Below are 18,344 nucleotides of genomic sequence, written 5' to 3'. Positions count from 1 at the left end.
GGCAAAACGTTTTGGTTCAAGTTCAACACCCACTAAGTGCAACAATCATTTTCCTTTCTCTCGAAAAGCCTATCCCAGGCCCAGAACCCGAGAGTCCTCACTTCAAGTTACTAGAACCCGTGGGAACGAACAGCTGAATATATGTTGAGGCCCAGGAGTGCCAAACCCCCTCAATACAAGTTGCTTGCTTATCTACCTGAAGGCTGGCTCTCTCGACTGGCTTGGCAACATAACCCCTTGTTGCTCGATATTGCAATATCCACTTGTTGCCTATTTAACTAAGGCTCTGTCCCTCTCTCTTCACCGGAAGCAAACTCCAGAAGTCCAGAGTCCACTAACGCAACAAATAAAGAATGTTGCACACTTGCACATGAATATACACCTCATGTTGCTCCCAAAGTACTTTAAAACCTTTTCCTATTCTCTCTCGATAAGACTGCAGCACATGAAAAGCATGTACACATTTGTCATGCATCAACTAATATACAACTCTTTTTGTTTTGTCAATTCAACTAACATACAACTGAGACACATCCAGAAAGGCGAAAGAAGAAAAATTCATGAACCTCTGGACAATAAAGAAGAATCTAACGAGATCTTGCTTGTAAAAACTTTAGATATCTGTAACTTAACAATAATCAATTCACTCCTTTCCACCCTACCGTACTCTTGCAAAGTTGCAATTACTCTTACATAAAAATCCAATTATCCCCACCTAAAAATAGGAAGCAAAATGGCACTACAATACAATATAACATCTATACCCTTATCATCAACACTATATTATAGGCATCACAAGATGGCACCACACCCTTATATAACCATTAACTGTACCAAAAAGGGCCAAGGAATTTAAGTAAAAGGAGCAGACCATATTAGGCACCTTGCTAATCTGAATCTGAATCTGAGTCTGGATCGGAAGAATCTGAGAAGTACTCTTCACCCTCATCATCACCATCACCATCATCACCTACTGCATCCGCATACTCATCATCCCAGGGGGCTTTAAACACCTCAAGTCGGTCACACTTCTCCTCAAAATCACCTTCCATTTTCACACCATAGCACCCAATGATGTCAAGATGAGTAAGTTTCATGCACTTTGCAAGGATAGCATCAAGACCAATGTCAGTAAAGCGGCCATATCCAAGCTCAAGGTGGCATAGCACCGGCATTGTATCCGCTATTACCAGTGCCTCTCCATCATCCGTCTGCGAATTCAGCGAACCAGTGTCATGCTGCCACTCTGGCAGAGGCATATTCCTTCTCAAGTGAACCAGGGATGTGCAATACTTGCCGAAGGCTTCAATTCCCTGGCAAGTAATCTTCACACAGTAGCTAATGTCCAAGAATGTTAGCAGTTTTAGTGACTCAGCGTGCTTCTTCACAATCTTGTCGGTCACATCACTCATTGGCATCTGCAGCACCTTGAGGCATCTCCCACTACAAAAGAAAGAGAGAAAAAAATGATTTCCACCATTGTCACTCTTTACAGCATCTCAGAATGGTGACCATAACAATGATATCTTATTCTCAGATAATACAATGGATTGCCAGTATCACCACATTCACCATTCCAATATCAAACCTAGAACGCAATTTGGTATCGTCTCAATTAAGTGGACAACAAAATAAGATAACAAGGAAATATGGAAACAAGCTTCCTCATTTATAAACACCACTAAGATATAATCGAGAAAATTGCATAACTTAACAAGTGATATCGCAGATAAACTCTTGATCAACACCTTCCACTAGTTTTCCTTCGTCTTAATAAAATGCAATTATTACAGAATTAAACAGTGAACTTCGCAGAATCCAATTATTCGCATCACCTTTACAATGACTTCATTATCCACCATTTGTACCCAGAAGGTTTGCAGACATGGAAATCTGATTGCGCAAAGACTGCAGATATGGAAAATTATAAAGCTTAAACTAATATCGCTGGGAACAGTTTGACATTGAAAACCGTCGACCATCCTTTGGTGTATGCAGACATGCTATTACTAATTACGAGTCAATAGTTTTGTTTAGCGAATTTTAGACTGGTCCGCTTAATGGTGTTTCATACTGCGACAACTACTTTCTACATTCATCGTTAGGCTGTTGTGACAATGTTTTTAAGCCTCAAGCAAAAGTGCCTCCACAAATCGGAAGGGGACTGCACAGAGGTCTACGAGGGGGTAAACCTTATTTTCAAACAAAAACAAAACAAAAAATGAATTACAATCCGAAATTCCTTTATAAGTCAGAGAAAATTCGAACATGTCATATGGATAAAACTACAGAAAAAAATGGAGGCCATAGCTTAAACAGTCGACATGCTGCACATATAAAACTCTGGATTTGATGCATGGTAGTTGGTTTTAATTACCAAATATAGTAGTTTACCCAGCTTTTCCATGAACCAAGCTTTAGACGAAGTCAATTTCATTTGGTTATGTCAGTTTGGGATTAGCTCTAAACGAAGCTATTGCTTTAGATGATAAATAGCTAGTAACAAAAGTTTCATGGTCTAATTTATTAAATAGTGCTTCAGTTGAAAATCAAATTAGAAGACATTTGAGTTCCATTTGAACAAATCAATCAAAAGGAGGGAAATGGGGGTTGAGAGCTTCAATCTTCAGCAACGTGTTTTGAGGCTTGTGATCAATTTTAACATTACAAGAGCATGTGATGGTACTTTTGGTTAAAAAGGCTATTGAAAAACACAAACACACATACACAAAGTGAGGCTATAACCTAAGGCGGGTGCTTCAATAACAAGTGTAAGCCTCAAAAAGTAAGCCAAAGCGCAAAGGCTTATTATTGCCTTGGGGAAAACCCAGGGCCCAGATACGATTGTCAAAGGGTAATCCTCAAGTGTTTTTTCTTAACCATTGAGTTTCTAGAATATGCTACAGCTAAGAGTGTAGTCAAGAGTAGCCTATATCTCAAGAATTAGAGAATATAAATGGAAAAAAGGAGCATCAGCAGTTTTGAATATATGGCTGAGTTCATACAAATAAATCAGCTTCCAGATAAAGAAACTTGGTATTTCTCACAATTCTAAAGAGAATCTAAACAAACCACACTGTACTTAGCTTTTCAAGCAACTTGTCATTAACCATGGAGTCTGAAGGTCCTAAACACAAAAAGAGATTTAATAAAGAGTGTTTCTTTTGTTTGTCGTTCTGTAATGTGTTCTTTACAGCGGAAAGCATAGGAGAAGCTCTTCTAGAAATCTTATGCTTATTTTCTCTCGATATTTCAGCTGTGCTCTTCCCTCAAATGCAAGAGATTAAAAATCTAGGCTTTCTATTGTTCGACGTGCATTCTTTACAACTCAATCATTAAACATGCTCTTATAGTAACATGACTTGAACAATAATATGCATTAACTACTAATTAATCAACAAATCTTTAAATATATCACCCAGTTAATTGTGGTTTCACAATACTTCTTATCATTCCATTGGAAGAAGCACAAAAATCTCAACACTGCAACATACACCATAGCTCAAAACACCCATAACTAAAAAAAATAACTTTTCATGGGAAAAAAGTTAAGGTAAAAGAAAATATACCAGTTAGCAACAAAGGCGAAACCAGCATCCCCAATTTTGTAAGCAGAAAGTTTACGACAATTCCCATTACTTCGCCGCATAAGTTTACGAACGACAACGTCAATGAGATCAGAACGATTACATCTACGACACCAACGCTCAATGTCAATTTCATTCCAGCAGTAAGAACCAGCTACAACTTCACGCCATGACTTGCATACAAATGGGACTGACCTTATTATCTCATCAATTGGGTTGCGTGTAAATATTAGAGCTAACACTTCTGGACTTAACCCTTCCCATGAACCACTACTTGAACCAGTGGTCAGACCAGCAGTTGGAACTCTAGTTTCACTACTGGTTCTTTGTTTCTTAATTTGAGGCTCACCATTTTTTTCCATTGTTGGGGGGTTGGTGCTAAAAAAGCTCTCTTTTTTTCTCTGGCTTCAGTAGTTAGGTGTTTGCTTCAATAGTAAGAAGACACTAAAGTCACGTGGTAGAGAAAATGATGTTTTCTATTTTCGTGTAAAGAGGTAAGAAGTGAGAACATGGATTACTGTGCTTTTTTGGCGTTTTGTTGCTCTGGGATTTCAGGAGTTCTGAAAAAATAACGTTGGACATTTTTATCTGTGCATTGCCAGCCGAAAGTTAACTGGCAAAACGTGGATAACAGTTGCATTGATCATCTCGCAGACTTGCAATCAATAAGTTCTGAAATGAAGTTGAAGAATATACAAATACAAACTACAAAAAAATTGCAGCCATAAACTGACATTAAAATCAGGCTTAAACTTAAAAGGTTTTGAAATTGCAGCCATAAATTCATGACATTAAAATCATAACTTAAACTTAAAATTATGATGTTTGCCTGATGTGACCAGCGAAATGTTATAGCGAATCAGTGGTATGCAGGGAAAGAGGCATAGCATTGTCCCAGCATTTGCATGCCAACCTTTTACCAGAGTCGATCTTTGAGACAAAGTTGATCACTCTCTTTACCATGAGGGCTGCCAAATTTGGTGCCCCAACCAATATTAGTGTACAGATATATGGTGTTCATATACTATTGAAAAACTGAAAATGTAGATTTTAAGTAGTGTCCATAGTGGTACTTATTAGGAATGGAAGCATCAAACAAGTCTCCATGATGCTAATTAGTTTGTTCATATATTTCCTGCCCATTTTGATATGTTCATCCATTCACTCACAACACGTTCATGGACCTCAGTATTCGATAAAGAAAGGCATGGATGCTGGTAAGAGTTTTCTACAAAGAAGAGCTCCAATGCTGGTTAGTGTTGTGCAGATCATACAACCACCAGAATTACCAACCCAAATGCTATTGCAGTAACTTCAAAACAAAAGAAAGTAACACCATCTACTATTCAAATTAAAAGATTAACAGTTGTACAATTGAATCCTTTGGCCTCTTAGCTATTAAGCCGAGGCTATAAAGTTTTGCCCTTCAATCAAGAGAAAGATAAATATTCAGTTTGATCTTCTTAACCAACCTTTGTCGAGAAAATTTGCTCATTGAACTACCAAAAGATGATCATTTCTCACTTATCTGTGAACTAGTGACAAGCTTCGCCGCTTTTACAGCACAATCTCCCCTTCTCACGATGTTCTGGAGTACTCCAACTTTCTCCGAAAGTGATTTGACATCTGAGTTTGCAGACTGAATCAACTTCTCTGCAGTCTCCAGAGCCGAGCATAACTGAGATTGCAAAACATGATAGCCTTATTCCTCAAAACAGCCAAAACACAGGTCCGTTTCTTTTTGTAAAGTTATTACCTTTAGCGTTTGAGCCGTCCACGAATGTCCATTTTCTGATAACGCTTCTTTCAACTGGTTGTAGTTTTCCTGATGTTAGATGGAAAGGGTGAGACTCAAAACGATATTCAGAATTCAACACAATCAAGTTCCTATGAAATTTAAAAGCAAGGAAGAAATAAAAACACAATAAACCGTATGAGTTTAGAAAATGATGTAAAGATAGATTCTTGGTGTTATTAGCAAGCAATCTCAACTATCTTACAAGATCATAGGATGTCTTGGCTAGGCTATTAAAAGTTACACTCTTAACAATTAATGGGCATGATGAAGATGCAGGATTAACAATTTAAAGTGGAATCGGGCTCAAACCTCGAAGAGTTGGCTGAGATAGAGTAATTGGTTCAATATTTCAACTGGAATTTCAATGTTATACATTGAACTCACGATGATGATGATGATCAAGTATTAGATACGATTCTGTAAAGTTCTGGTGCTTTAATCATATTTATTTTAGTTGATTGAGTGTTTTAATTATTTATTGATTGATTAGGTTTTTAATTGGCTTCATTATGTTGGTATTTCAAAGTTAAATATATTTAATAATTATTTGTAAAAAAATATAGTATTATGAAAAATCGTCTGATTAACCCTGATTAATCCCCGACCGATTACACCTACTCGCTACTCGCTCTTCAAACGAGTAGCGACCGAGTAGCAATTTAACTGCACAGTGTCTTGGTTGCAAAGTTACACTCTTAACAAATAATGGGCATGATGAAGATGCAGGCTATTAATAATTGGGAAGTGGAATTACCTCAAAGAGTTGGCTGAGATAGAACGGTGGAAGAGGGTCTTTGGAATTTGTAATTGAAGTGGCAGATGACGATGATGATGATGATGTAGTATTAGATACGAGAGAAGGCGAAGAAGGTAGTTGGTGCTGGTCCCCAACTTTTGTCTCTCCGACGTCACTGAGAAGATCTGCAATACACAGTAACGGTCCTCCCACTCCTCTCATCTCCCACGCCCTTCCTCCTCCGATCTCTCTCACAACTTCACAACGTGAAAACACAGATTTTAGGCCCATAATTTACTTACTACCCATCTCCAAACCGATCCAAGCAGTCTAGCCCAGCCCGATTTATGATCCATTTGGCGATTATTATAGCAACAAGTCAACACTGACTGTCAAAAAGTTGGGTCGACATATCTGTGTATACACTGAGAGTTGAACAAAAATTTGCGTGGCTTGTTGAGTTGCTGCATCTCAGGGATCAGTGGTTTCCTACTTTCCTTAGGACAACAACTAGATAGGGTGGTACAATTGGTATCACCTTGCCATTTTCTCTTGGTTCCTCTATAACCGGATACAGAGATGAATCTCTGTAACCGTGTTATTGCACCGTTAGATTTGTGTCGAGATACACAACACATAGATGTCGAGGTTGAGGTTCTATTCAGAAACACTAGACTTAAACAAACTCATTTGTGGCTCGCTCGCGTGTTGCAATACGAGTGGAAAGATAATTCTGCTGAGAAAACTAATTGATGAGCTGCTCTGGCTTAGCTCAGGCCTCAAGGCTCGACTCATTTTTCTAGTCACTCCACCTCTTACTGATGCTGTAATAATGTAATATGAATCGAATTTGATCAAAATAAAGCTCGAACCAAAGGGATATCCATGATCAGGGGCGGAGCCAGGAATTCTATCAAGGGGCCAAAAATCCCAATAAGTTACAACATAAAATAAACAAAAATGTCAACATAGCCAATCCCAAAATATATTATAACCCCAACAGTTTAGATATTACTTACTACAAATCTAACATGTTTCGGGCCTAAGAAATAAAGATGGATTTAGGCGACCCAAACACTATCATCTCTACTTGTTTGCAAACATCCATCTCTTTTCTACACTACTATATTTTTTTTTATCAAAATTTAAGGGGGGCAGTGGCTCTACCCCTATCCATGATCCATCCTTGATGAACCCAAGGAATGATTAGAGTCATGGGTAGGGCAGGTAATTGGATTGGGTAGACCCAAATCCAACCTGACCCGATTACTGAATACATCGAGTTCGAATGTATTTTCATATCCGTTTATTTATTTGGATTGGGTTCGGATTCGGGTATGTCGAGTTCGGATTATGATATGATCTTTAAGTTTTTTTAAAATTTCTAGTGTTATCCGATTGATTTGGTTGGATTCGGATATTAAATTTTAGTTTTAATCGGGTTCGGATTCAGATAAAACCATATCGGATACTTGAAAAACCCGATTCCTGCCCTAGTTATAGGTATGGAACAAGTCAAGTGGGCTTTGTTGAAAAAACCAATTATTACCCACCCCATGTGTCCATTGTGCTCACCTTGAATGAAGGGCCACATGAAAAAGATAGAACTAAAAACTGTCCAAAGATCTCGTTATCCCACTTCTGTAGTTCTGTGTCTTTCACCATTTCAAACAGATCCCAGCAAGAAAAAAGAGAATGGAAAGCATGTACTCCATCACACGCTACTGGTTATCCGAACACCCATTGGTGAGCAAATTCGAATGGAAAGAAGGCCAGACATTTGGTGCATCATATCATTTCCTACTAACCACAGTTCTCAGCTACCTTTCTATAACCTTAATCCTCACTCCCAAATCAACGGCCAAACCACCCTCCACGTCACCAACACTCCGTTTCATTTCCACCATTCACAACTTCATTCTCGTTATCCTCTCTTTCATCATGGCCGTTGGTTGCACAATCTCAACCATCACTCAAATGCCCAATCACCGTTGGGTATTTTGTTTCCCACCTAATCAAACCCCACCAAGCGGGCCCGTTTTTTTCTGGGCCTACATTTTCTACCTCTCAAAATTTATCGAATTCATAGACACGCTTTTGATAATTCTAAGTAGAGATGTTAGACGGTTGAGCTTTCTCCACGTGTACCATCACGCAGTTGTTGTTATCATGTGTTACATCTGGCTCCACACTTCACAATCTCTTTTCCCTATTGCACTTGTTACGAATGCGTCAGTGCATACGTTAATGTACGCGTATTATATGATGTGTGGACTTGGAAAACGTCCACCGTGGAAAAAGTTGGTGACAAATTGTCAGATTGTTCAGTTTGTGTTCAGTTTTGGGATTTCGATGGTAATGCTTTGGTTTCATTTCGAGAGTGGGAGTGAAGGGTGTTGTGGGATTTGGGGTTGGGTTTTTAATGCTGGGTTTAATGCTTCTCTTCTTGCTTTGTTTACCAACTTCCATACCAAGAATTATGCTAGTCGGAATAAGAAGAAGGTCTAATGTTTCTATCTTTTAGTTTGTAATGTTTACAAGTTGAGGATGTATTTTTGCATTGATTGAAGTTATATGCCATAATGCACACGTAGATCAAACTTACAAACACAAAACAAAACAGAAATGGTCGAGAACTACTACGAAAAAGCAAGTATGCAAGCTGTAGATAACACTGGAAGAATAATTCTTCCAAGAGTATGAGTGTTGCTATATAAAATTATGAACAGAGATGTCAATTTGCTCCTATACACTTTGTAACTAATAAATCGAATACAATGGGCAGCTGCAAATCTGCAAGCACAACAGAAGCAATTACTTGCTGCCTGTGTATATACTAATAGAACTTGGAGGACATGGGAAATTCCTAATCCGTCAGACCACTCATTCATACACCAAAACTTGACAGCAGGAAAAATCAATAAGCATGGCCCAAGGTATAAAAAATGAACCGACACTTTGCTCAAGCATCTCTCCCACCTTTTCGACTTACAATCTCACACAATCGGCATGGTAATGTGTCTAGGCTCACAGCACGAGTCTTTCCATAGTTATCCATCACACCACACCTTCTCCATGCATGAAATTCTGCATAGGCAACAGGATCATTTGCTAGGGCCTTCACATAAGTAGCCAACTTTTCTATGGAACCGAACTTCGTTCCATCTATTATTGAATGTGGGGGAACTAAGTCATGCACATTTGGAGCACCAAAGTAGATGGGGACTGCACCAGCGTCTAGAGCATAAAACAACTTTTCTGTTACATAGCTCTCTGTCACTGTGTTCTCGATTGCTAAGACAAATTTGTAGTGCGACATGGCACAGTGTAAATGGTCATACCATCTTGTAGATGAGCTAGCATCATTAGCACACTCAGGGTACATATTGAGTGCCATATCCAGACCCCCTACATTGTTCAGGCACTTTCCAAAAGAGTGATGAGGCAGCAGGGTGAGGAGCTTCTGAGCTAGATGATTTCTACGGGGAAGGCACCTCGAGGAAGACCAATAAACTAGCGTCTCCTGGAATGCAACCAATAAAAGAATGTTAATATAATTTGCTTCTATTCTTGAAGTACATTGAGATTGTTTTTACTGGTAACAGAAGAAAAACAACATTTGCCTGCACCAGAATTATATTTTTGGTTTTCAAAAATTGACATAAAGACAAACTTTGTAACACCTATCTATCACCATATCCATGGCAGCTCACCATATCTATCAACATCTCTAACACAAACTTTGTCTACTTTGTAATATAAAGTAGACAAATGAACGTGTGTTATGTGCCCTTTACAGATACTTTCCTTGCAACAACAACACAGTCTATGTAGACACATGTAAAAAAAGAAAGGCAAAGAAATCAATAAAAAACATGTAAACAATAAAAACTTACATTGTTCTTGTGAGGTGACACATAATAGTTACGATTATTATGAAAAAGGGCACCAGCATAAGTAGACTGGACATCATCTTCGGCATGATAACCAACAAAAATATCCTCAAACCCAGACCTCCTCCTCTCAGCTTCAAGATCCATGTACGCACGAAGAGGATCCCCTTTGTGTCTCTGCCAGAAAGAAAAGATCCAAAAAATTAAGATGAGAATTGGTAGTACATGGTGTACATATATGAAAGTTTTTTCAAGGGAAAGAAAAACAAATTCAAGAAATCGTATATATCACGGCCATAACACAGTAGAATTACAGATAGGCTCTATAACTCCATTAATATGCTTTGACAGGACAGTTTATTTTTTAATCCCTTTTGTTTTTTGGCAGTTTTCTAAATTGGTAGAACTTATCCTAAAATTCTGACCTCTAGCCAAACAATAAAAACGGTGCCTTCACTCTTTGTGTTGTATCACCATGGCTTTTGCCGGTGCCTTATGTGGTTTATGAATGCTTTCTAAGTCTCAAGTCCTTAGTAGTCTGAGACTCTGAGGCAAAGGGATACACTTCTGCTCCTCCAATCCTTGGCTATAAAGTCTTAACAGAGGCCTCACAAATGTGTAATGTGGGTACACATTATCAGTAAGAAGTGCTTGAATGTACACATGTTTTACTTCAATTTGCTTTTGTATTCTAGGAGAATTCAATAATAATAAAGAATGGAGCGTCTAGAGATTTTTAGGGTACATATGAAGCTTCTTCAGGTTTGTTAAGGGTGAGTATATTAGTCTTATTTATCTTCATCATAATGGCCTGAAGTGAGAAAGTTCAAACTACAATGTTCCTAGATACTCGCTTAGTTTTCCTTTTTCCAGTCCAGGAAAATACTACCTCCTGCAGAGTTCCGAAAATTGTGATATTTGCTTGGTAAAAATGAAAAGACAATTGGTGAATTGGTGGATAGAAGTGCAAGTTGTTGACTCAGGATGGCAAGCTTATTCTGATTTAAAAAAATTAATCTACTCAAATCCCTATATCCTCTTCCATTCTGCAAGCCTAAAATAGCTTAGCTGTAAGGTTGCTTCCGAGTCCCTTTCACCGTAACTCAGGATGGCAGCCTATAAAGCATAAATGGTGTTATGTGGAAATGTGTATATGTGGGGCATGATCCTATTAAACTTAAGATTTAGCCTGTGGTGAGTCATCTATTTAATTTGGATTAACGGTTTTGCCGGTATGAGAATCATCAGGACATTATGCTAAATCATCTTTGGATGTCACATACTTTATGGTCGAATCTTAGCACTAGGTTTCTCATTCCTGCAACCTTACAAAAATCCAGTATTGCATATTCTAAAATAGTAAGAGAGCCCGCAGAAGTAAAAAAAGTTGGTTGAAACTTGAAAGTACTAAAGTTCATATGGCTTCACAATGCAATGCTTTAATGATCCCAACATGAGAACCTCAGTTATTTGACACCGTATCTGGGGTTACTAATTTTCCCAACAATGCTAAATCTTCAACTGCACTTTCATTTCCAGACACAAAATAATTCACAAGTTGGATCATGAAATACGTCATTTAGGCCTTTGATATTTCACAACATCAGTTACCCATTATAAGTCCACTACTACCAATGACAGATTGCTAAAATTCTCTCCAAGAGGTGTATATACACAATTAGTTCCAACATTGTCTACTGCCGAGGAACGAGGTAAAAACTGAGGTCTACATTGACCTCACCAACTTGAATCAAGCATGTCCTAGTAACAACTCCCATGTTTTAGGATCAAAATGCCGATAAGTATTTTACAACTCAAAATATCTCTGTTGCATGGGTACGCACTAATTTCCTCTGTATCGCGTACCCATGTCCTGGGGACACTGGTACGGACCCCCGGACACAAGCAAAACAGACCCTAATTCTCAGATCTCGCCGTGTCCAAATCGTCGTACCCGTGTCCAAACCAGACACTCCGTCCCGTACCCATGCAACACAGCAAAATATACTCATTCTAATATGAATATAACCCATTTAAATTGAAAAAATAAGGCAATTTAATCTAACAATTCATATACGCTAAATATAAATACCTGAGAAGGAGGTGTGCTAGTTTCAAACAACAAGACATCTGGCTGATCAGCAAGAACAGAAGATTTAGTCCAAAGACAAGTAAGCCCACAACGACACGTATACAAATTATCCAAATTATCCGGAATCCAAGTCCATTTTCTAACCAATACAATCACATGCTTCATTTTCAAACTTCCACAACTCACACCCTCAATATTTTGCAAAGAAGAAACAACACCATTATTACTACTTAAATTGGTACAAGTCTTCTTAAATTTAGTACACCCCACTTGATAATCCCAAATTCTAAAAGCACCCAATAAGTCAGTAAAAGGATCTGGGTTCGGGTTCGGGTTCGGGTCTTGGGTTTTGAGATCATTGGGATAGGGTGAGATTAAAGGAGTTGTTGGGTGTGGGAATTGAAGAAAATGGGAGATAAAAAGAAATAAAACTGTGAAGCCAAGCATGGTTGATATAACAATGTAATTAAATGGTTTTGAGAACATGGCTCTTTGTTTTCATGCATAGATAATGAGATCACAAGATGTACAATGTTTTTCCATGATTGAATTTTTTAAATGGGGCTTTGGTTTTCTCATATACCAACTTCCGATGACTTCACGATTAAGTCGTTATAAATATATTAGGCTCACGTGAACGGGAGGATACCGAAAAATTCCGTGAAATCATGAGATATTCTGATTTTTCAAACTATCGTGATCTAGCTTCTAGCATTTCATATTTGGGTTAACTAGTACTAGTATACTGCGTGGTAGTGGGGAGTGAGCGGAGCTCTAAATTGGATGGGAGAGAGAGTTGTTTTATTGGGCATGAGTCATTTGGTGGGGGGAGAGAGAGATGGGTGAAGGAGAAAGGTATTTGGGCGAAAAAAAAATAAGAGAGAAGATGAGGACAGACAGACAGAAACCAACCAAGTTGGTTTTTGTCTCGCATAGCCCCCCTTTCTCCCAAAAATCGTTCGCTCCGCTCACTCGATTACCTCCCCACTAGATGCCAGTCAACTTGGTTTGAACGTTAACTTTCAAATCAAATAATTGAAAATTACACAAATGCCCTTATTGTTTTCAAAAAGAACATTTTCAAATTTCAATTAGGTGGGGGCATTTATGTCATTTTCAGTTGTTTGATTTGAAAGTTAACAGTCAAACCAAGTTGACCGTGTGTTTAGGGAGAGACCCTAATTTCCCATCTAGTGGGGGGGAATCCTAATTGGCTCATCTAGTGGAGGGGTAACACTATAGTTCACTCTTCATATTTTAATTTGATGACCAATTAACCACATACTAGTATACTGCATACCAGTGCGTGGAGAGTGAAAAAGGAGAGAGAGGAGTTACGGACAAAGAGAAAAAATGAGGACAGACAGAAAACGTTCGCTCTGCTCACTTGATTAGCTATGCGTGTGTGCCGAGATTTCAAGGATGTCCCCGCATACAACTCTTTTATCTGTGTTCAAAATTTATATATACGGATGGCACTGGGAGAAAAACAAACATTCTTATGTATCAAACTGATGTGGCGTCTAAGCATTTTTAAGATTGCTTGCTTGTGATGGCAGTTTTGGGTGTGGGCTATACAATGAATAGATGGAATTATGATATTTGCTATGCAGGAAGCAAGCCCATCGCAGCAGGATCAGCCGAAGAGGCAGAGCTGCAAGCAGTAAAAACCGGATTGGAACAAGCCCGTCAGCTAAGTGTTAGCAAAGTGGTCGTCTGTTCCGATAATAAGAGCATAGTCCAAGAGCTGAGTGGAGTATCAGCAGATGTTTCTTGGTCTTTTGTTGGAATTTTGCATGAGATATATCATCTCAAAACTAGTTTCAGTTTCTGTAAAATTGTGGATTCTATGATGTCCAATCATGTATGTACGAACTTTTTGCTGTTGGTTAATGGAATGGAAAGTCTGAAAAAAAAAAAGTAGAGACCGATGTTTGTGTCATGCTCGAGAATATTACATATTTATATTACACATTACATGAGACGATGTCGAACTGAAACTAGTAAAAAGACACAAATCGTATGTGTCGATCCTCCACAGAAGACATCTACTGGGGAATCTTGTTAAACTTGCAATACTGATAATCTTTTAATTTCTTGGTCTTGTATTTCGATGGGTTAGCCTCATTAACTAGTTGTGGAAGAGGTCCCACAACCATTTCTTCTGGTGGTGCGCAGAATACCGGCCATGACATTCTAGTCTTGTCCTTGTTCACAACAACTCTGTGAAGCACACTCTTGTACTTTCCATTGCTTAGAATCTACAAAACGATACGAGAAAACGTTAACTATCCACGTTTTTTTTTTTTTTTGCTGAATAAAGTTTTTTTTCAAACAATTTTAAGGTGATTGATCTGATGACTTTAAGACACCACTCACCATAATTTCTTTTGAGTACTATATATATCTTTTTAATTGGCCACAATATATCCAACACCTTACTGATTTGTAAAAACACCAATAGGATGCATAACCGTTCGGTATTGATTGATGGTAACGCGTTGTGCCAAGTGTTTTTCCTTGTTTAATTATATAAGCATGGTTGATATAAATTTGGAGATACTTGCCTCCTGAGTTTAAGTAGAGCAATTTTTCTAACCAACTGGCTAGGCCATGTGCATTGAAAAGGGAAGTTAACAGAACCATCAAGTATGGCCAAAGAAAGTTGAAAAAACTTGCCTCAATTTGATCACCGATGTGAATGATGAAAGCATTAGGGATATGTTTGGCATCAACCCAGTGATCATCTTTGAGAACTTGTAGTCCTTGGACTTCATTTGGAACTAAAACTGTGATGGCAGACATATCAGAATGAGGGATCAAACCAAGAGCCAAATCTGGACGAGGACAAGGAGGGTAGTAGTTTATTTTAAGAAGGTATTCTAACTCATCTCCCCCCACAGCTTCTCTTATAACCTGTTCTTCAAGTCCTAATCCCAGAGACAGGTAAATTAACTGCTTATCCACCACATATTTCAGATACTTGGCATAGTTCTCATGTGCCTCCCTACAAAACCAGCATCACATTTACATTAATTAATAGGGTATTCAAAATTAGAAAACTAATTAAGTGGACTTCAATATCATTTGGTAAGAAGCATAGACATTATAACATTTGGATGAGAAAGAAATTCAATAGTATGCTAGCATGATATATTATCAGGGTAGGGGCAGGGGACCATCATTATAAACTTTTATTTCATTAGTTCATAATTTCATATGGCCGTGCTAAAAACTTGATTTACTGTCCAAGCAGAAACGTATACAAGTATAATAAAAAACGAAACGAAATTTGACATTTTGAACCTGTAGGAAGGTGGGTTCTTAGGCCAGAATTGATAGTTAATACGAGAAGGTGGCCAAATGTTATGAAACAAGTGATCAACCCATGTTTTCTTCCCTTCGATTTCTTTTGAAAACTGTGCTCCGTATCCTTCAATGGTTTTGGCACCAGGTGACTTAGCATACAAATTTTTCTCTTCTTGAGGAAGCTCAAAGAAAATTTTACCAACAGATTGCAACTTATCTACCACCTCAATAGGCACTCCATGATTTATTATTTGAAATATACCCCACTCTTGACTAGCTTGGGCAATCAAATGGACGACATCTTTCTGATCTTGGCTTAAATCAATGACTGGGATTTCTGGTGGTGACACATTGAATGTAGTGAACCCAGGTTGTTCGTTTTCTGATCTAATGAACTCTTCAGGTATGGTTTCATCTTGTGTTTTTGTAAACGTAAGTGTAGCAATAGGTTGCACTCTCTTTGTCTCCATTGATTCCATTCTCGATCTCCTTTTCATTTCTTCAAAAGTCTTGAACTATATTTAAAGGAGGTTTTTTTAGTAAACGTGGTTAGATACAATCAAGACCATGAGACCAAGTCCTAATTCTATGAAAACGGTTCTAATTGAGAAAAAAAAGGGCAATGAAATCCCACAATTAGAATCGCGTATGTGTGATTTTCACTAACTCATCAGTAAGTTTTTTATAATTTGAGGCACTTCACGCTATATTTGACGACGTTTGCCGGATTTATTTTTTAGTGTAACATGGTATTTCAAAAGGCACAGCTATGGTCATTATACACAATATGGATGACAAATTTTATGACTAGTGTGTGTACAGAGTGAAAGCTATATAAATGAAAATGTCTCCATGTGATAATTGTAAGTGGTTCACCATTCATATATATACTTTAAAAGGTGTATAAACAATTAAGATCTCTGTAGGTTGAAGGGCAGTGGTTCATATACTTTTGTGTATAAGTAGTAACAAAACAAGTACATTTGGTGCAGGGGTGCCTCAGATACTCTAGCGTTTCAAGCCCAGGCCAAGACACGTGATTGCACCGTCCCATGTGCCCTGCAACTGTAATATAAAATCAGGTTTCATAAATAGAAGATATATACTAAACGCATTTTTGAATAAAATGGTAACAGCTAGCTGCATGTTTTCCAAACTAACTTAGGAGTTATATGAAACAACATTGGATCTTATATGAGAGTGAGCAACTTGTCCACGGTATACCAACTTAGAAAGAACAGCTAGCAGCTAGAACTGATTCTGTCTATTATGCACGAGCAATCTGCCCACCTAAGAACATGGACGACCTACCATTTCTGCAAGGGATTCTCCCCTCTTTGCCTATTTTGTATCCTAATAATTCCTAACACATTTTGTCACAGATCATTCTTTTTGTTTCACAATTCACCACAGCCACCATAGAATGACGTTTTATTCTCATGAAACTCTCCAAAACGTGATCTTCCACTCCATCAAAACAGTCAAAACCAATCCTAAATTATTTATTTCCATTTTCACCCTCACCACCCTCCCACTGTCTCTCCTCCTCTTCACCTTATCAATAATCTCTCAACCAATGTTAACCCAAATTTACGAAAAAGAAACACTTGCATTGTCTGTACACACGCGATACGAGGCCCGTGAAATACAGAAAGAAGTTCGAGCTGATGTGGTCACGTTTATCCATCTTCAATCTCTCTTTTTCATCCCCTGTTATACTCTTTCTCTTTTGGCTTTAATGATGACGGTTAACGCAACAGCATTGGCTTATAACGGTAAACAACTGGATTTCATAATGGCGGTTAAGGCAGTTATGTTGGCGTGGAAGAGACAGTTAGTTACGTCTGGTGTTGTGTACGTCATTGTGTTGACTTATTGTATTTTGACACGAGTGATATTGATATTGGTTGGTGATGTTTATGCTAGAATGTTGGTCTGGATTTTGTTGGTGGTTTTGGAGGGGTGTGTGTTGGCTATTTTGGGTATGGGAATGGTGGTTTCGGTTTTAGAAGAGGAGTGTGGTTTAGAGGCGTTGGGTGTTGGGTGGGTTTTGATGGAGGGAAGGTGGTTTTGTGGGTGGATTTTGGCTAGTTTGTTGGTAATGATGACAAGTGGAATTAGATGGGGTTTTAGGATTTTGATGGGCAGTCAGGATTTGATGAGTTTGGTAAATAAGGTTGGGTTGATTTGTATTTTAGGCTTAGTGATTCTTTGGAGCTATGTAGTGAATACAGTTTTCTATTGTGAGTGTAAAAAAGAACAGGTTGACAAAGTGGAAAATTGAGGCGTAATTAATTACTTCATATTTTGGTTCAAAAACAAAATAGTGTGTGTTCTATATATCATGAATCCCTAATGAAAATTAGTTGGTCTAGACTCTAGAGATCGACTAGAGATCATTGGTGGAGTTATTCCTCACATGAGGATGAGAAAGAAATGATGAGGTCTGAACGCTGGCAGGCTTCAGTTAGTCTAAACAAAAAGCCTTTCGTGCCCTTATTCTTGGAAAAAAAGATAGTTTTTTTAGCCTCTCAAGAACAGGCTCTTGAGGCGCCGACTTCGAATTGGCTTTGCCAAAAGCCCCGCCCATGCCTATATTTGTAGTTTCTAATTCATTACAGTAACTGCGAAATTGAAAGGGCAGTATAAAACCAAAAGCAGGGTTTTGGAAAACCAAGCCAATACAAAAAGTCACAAAATTGAAACCCAATTTTGAGAGCAATCAAGATTGAGAGAAAACATTTGCAGAGAGAAAAACTTGTAAAGAGAGAGGAGTGATCTAGTAAGATGGATAGATTTGAGATGAGTGATTGTAATTTTCCTTCCCACGTTATAAAAAAATTAGCTCTTGTGGAAATATACATCATTGGCCGAACCACGGTACATCTTTGTGTTGTGGTATGCTTTATATTTTCTTTACATTATTATT

General features: G+C 38.1%; 5 protein-coding genes and 1 long non-coding RNA gene across 6 annotated transcripts; 2 read left to right on the top strand and 4 right to left on the bottom strand.

Moving 5' to 3' along the window:
* Window positions 1-582: 582 nt before the first annotated feature.
* On the bottom strand, window positions 583-4,259 carry LOC147500996 (F-box protein FBW2-like). The gene is made up of 2 exons (XM_086606031.1): window positions 3,570-4,259; window positions 583-1,443 (listed from the first exon to the last, which is right to left on the bottom strand). The coding sequence occupies exons 1-2, from the start codon at window positions 3,947-3,949 to the stop codon at window positions 888-890; spliced, it is 936 nt and encodes a 311-aa protein (XP_086462157.1). The 5' UTR covers window positions 3,950-4,259; the 3' UTR covers window positions 583-887.
* A 439-nt stretch (window positions 4,260-4,698) lies between these two features.
* LOC147500995 (uncharacterized) lies at window positions 4,699-6,348 on the top strand. Its single transcript, XR_015221208.1, has 2 exons — window positions 4,699-5,600; window positions 6,057-6,348. It is a non-coding gene; the product is annotated as an uncharacterized LOC147500995 (long non-coding RNA).
* Window positions 4,913-6,799, bottom strand: LOC147500994 (histone-lysine N-methyltransferase). Its single transcript, XM_086606030.1, has 3 exons — window positions 6,140-6,799; window positions 5,344-5,412; window positions 4,913-5,265 (listed from the first exon to the last, which is right to left on the bottom strand). Exons 1-3 carry the CDS (start codon window positions 6,410-6,412, stop codon window positions 5,101-5,103), a joined length of 507 nt encoding a protein of 168 aa, XP_086462156.1. The 5' UTR covers window positions 6,413-6,799; the 3' UTR covers window positions 4,913-5,100.
* Window positions 6,800-7,722: 923 nt separating this feature from the next.
* On the top strand, window positions 7,723-8,639 carry LOC147500993 (fatty acid elongase 3-like). Its single transcript, XM_086606029.1, has one exon. It carries the CDS (start codon window positions 7,817-7,819, stop codon window positions 8,627-8,629), a length of 813 nt encoding a protein of 270 aa, XP_086462155.1. The 5' UTR covers window positions 7,723-7,816; the 3' UTR covers window positions 8,630-8,639.
* A 119-nt stretch (window positions 8,640-8,758) lies between these two features.
* FUT13 (fucosyltransferase 13) lies at window positions 8,759-13,024 on the bottom strand. The gene is made up of 3 exons (XM_086606028.1): window positions 12,107-13,024; window positions 10,018-10,191; window positions 8,759-9,644 (listed from the first exon to the last, which is right to left on the bottom strand). Exons 1-3 carry the CDS (start codon window positions 12,590-12,592, stop codon window positions 9,084-9,086), a joined length of 1,221 nt encoding a protein of 406 aa, XP_086462154.1. The 5' UTR covers window positions 12,593-13,024; the 3' UTR covers window positions 8,759-9,083.
* Window positions 13,025-14,039: 1,015 nt separating this feature from the next.
* On the bottom strand, window positions 14,040-15,894 carry LOC147500991 (flavonol synthase/flavanone 3-hydroxylase-like). Its single transcript, XM_086603750.1, has 3 exons — window positions 15,413-15,894; window positions 14,786-15,113; window positions 14,040-14,367 (listed from the first exon to the last, which is right to left on the bottom strand). Exons 1-3 carry the CDS (start codon window positions 15,892-15,894, stop codon window positions 14,155-14,157), a joined length of 1,023 nt encoding a protein of 340 aa, XP_086459876.1. The 3' UTR covers window positions 14,040-14,154.
* Window positions 15,895-18,344: the final 2,450 nt, after the last annotated feature.

This window comes from Coptis chinensis, chromosome 4 (assembly GCF_015680905.1).
Source record: "Coptis chinensis isolate HL-2020 chromosome 4, ASM1568090v1, whole genome shotgun sequence".
In the NCBI taxonomy this organism is placed as follows: Eukaryota; Viridiplantae; Streptophyta; class Magnoliopsida; order Ranunculales; family Ranunculaceae; genus Coptis; species Coptis chinensis.
Note: the sequence above shows the minus strand (reverse complement) of the source record. Positions and strands in the feature narration are given on the sequence as shown.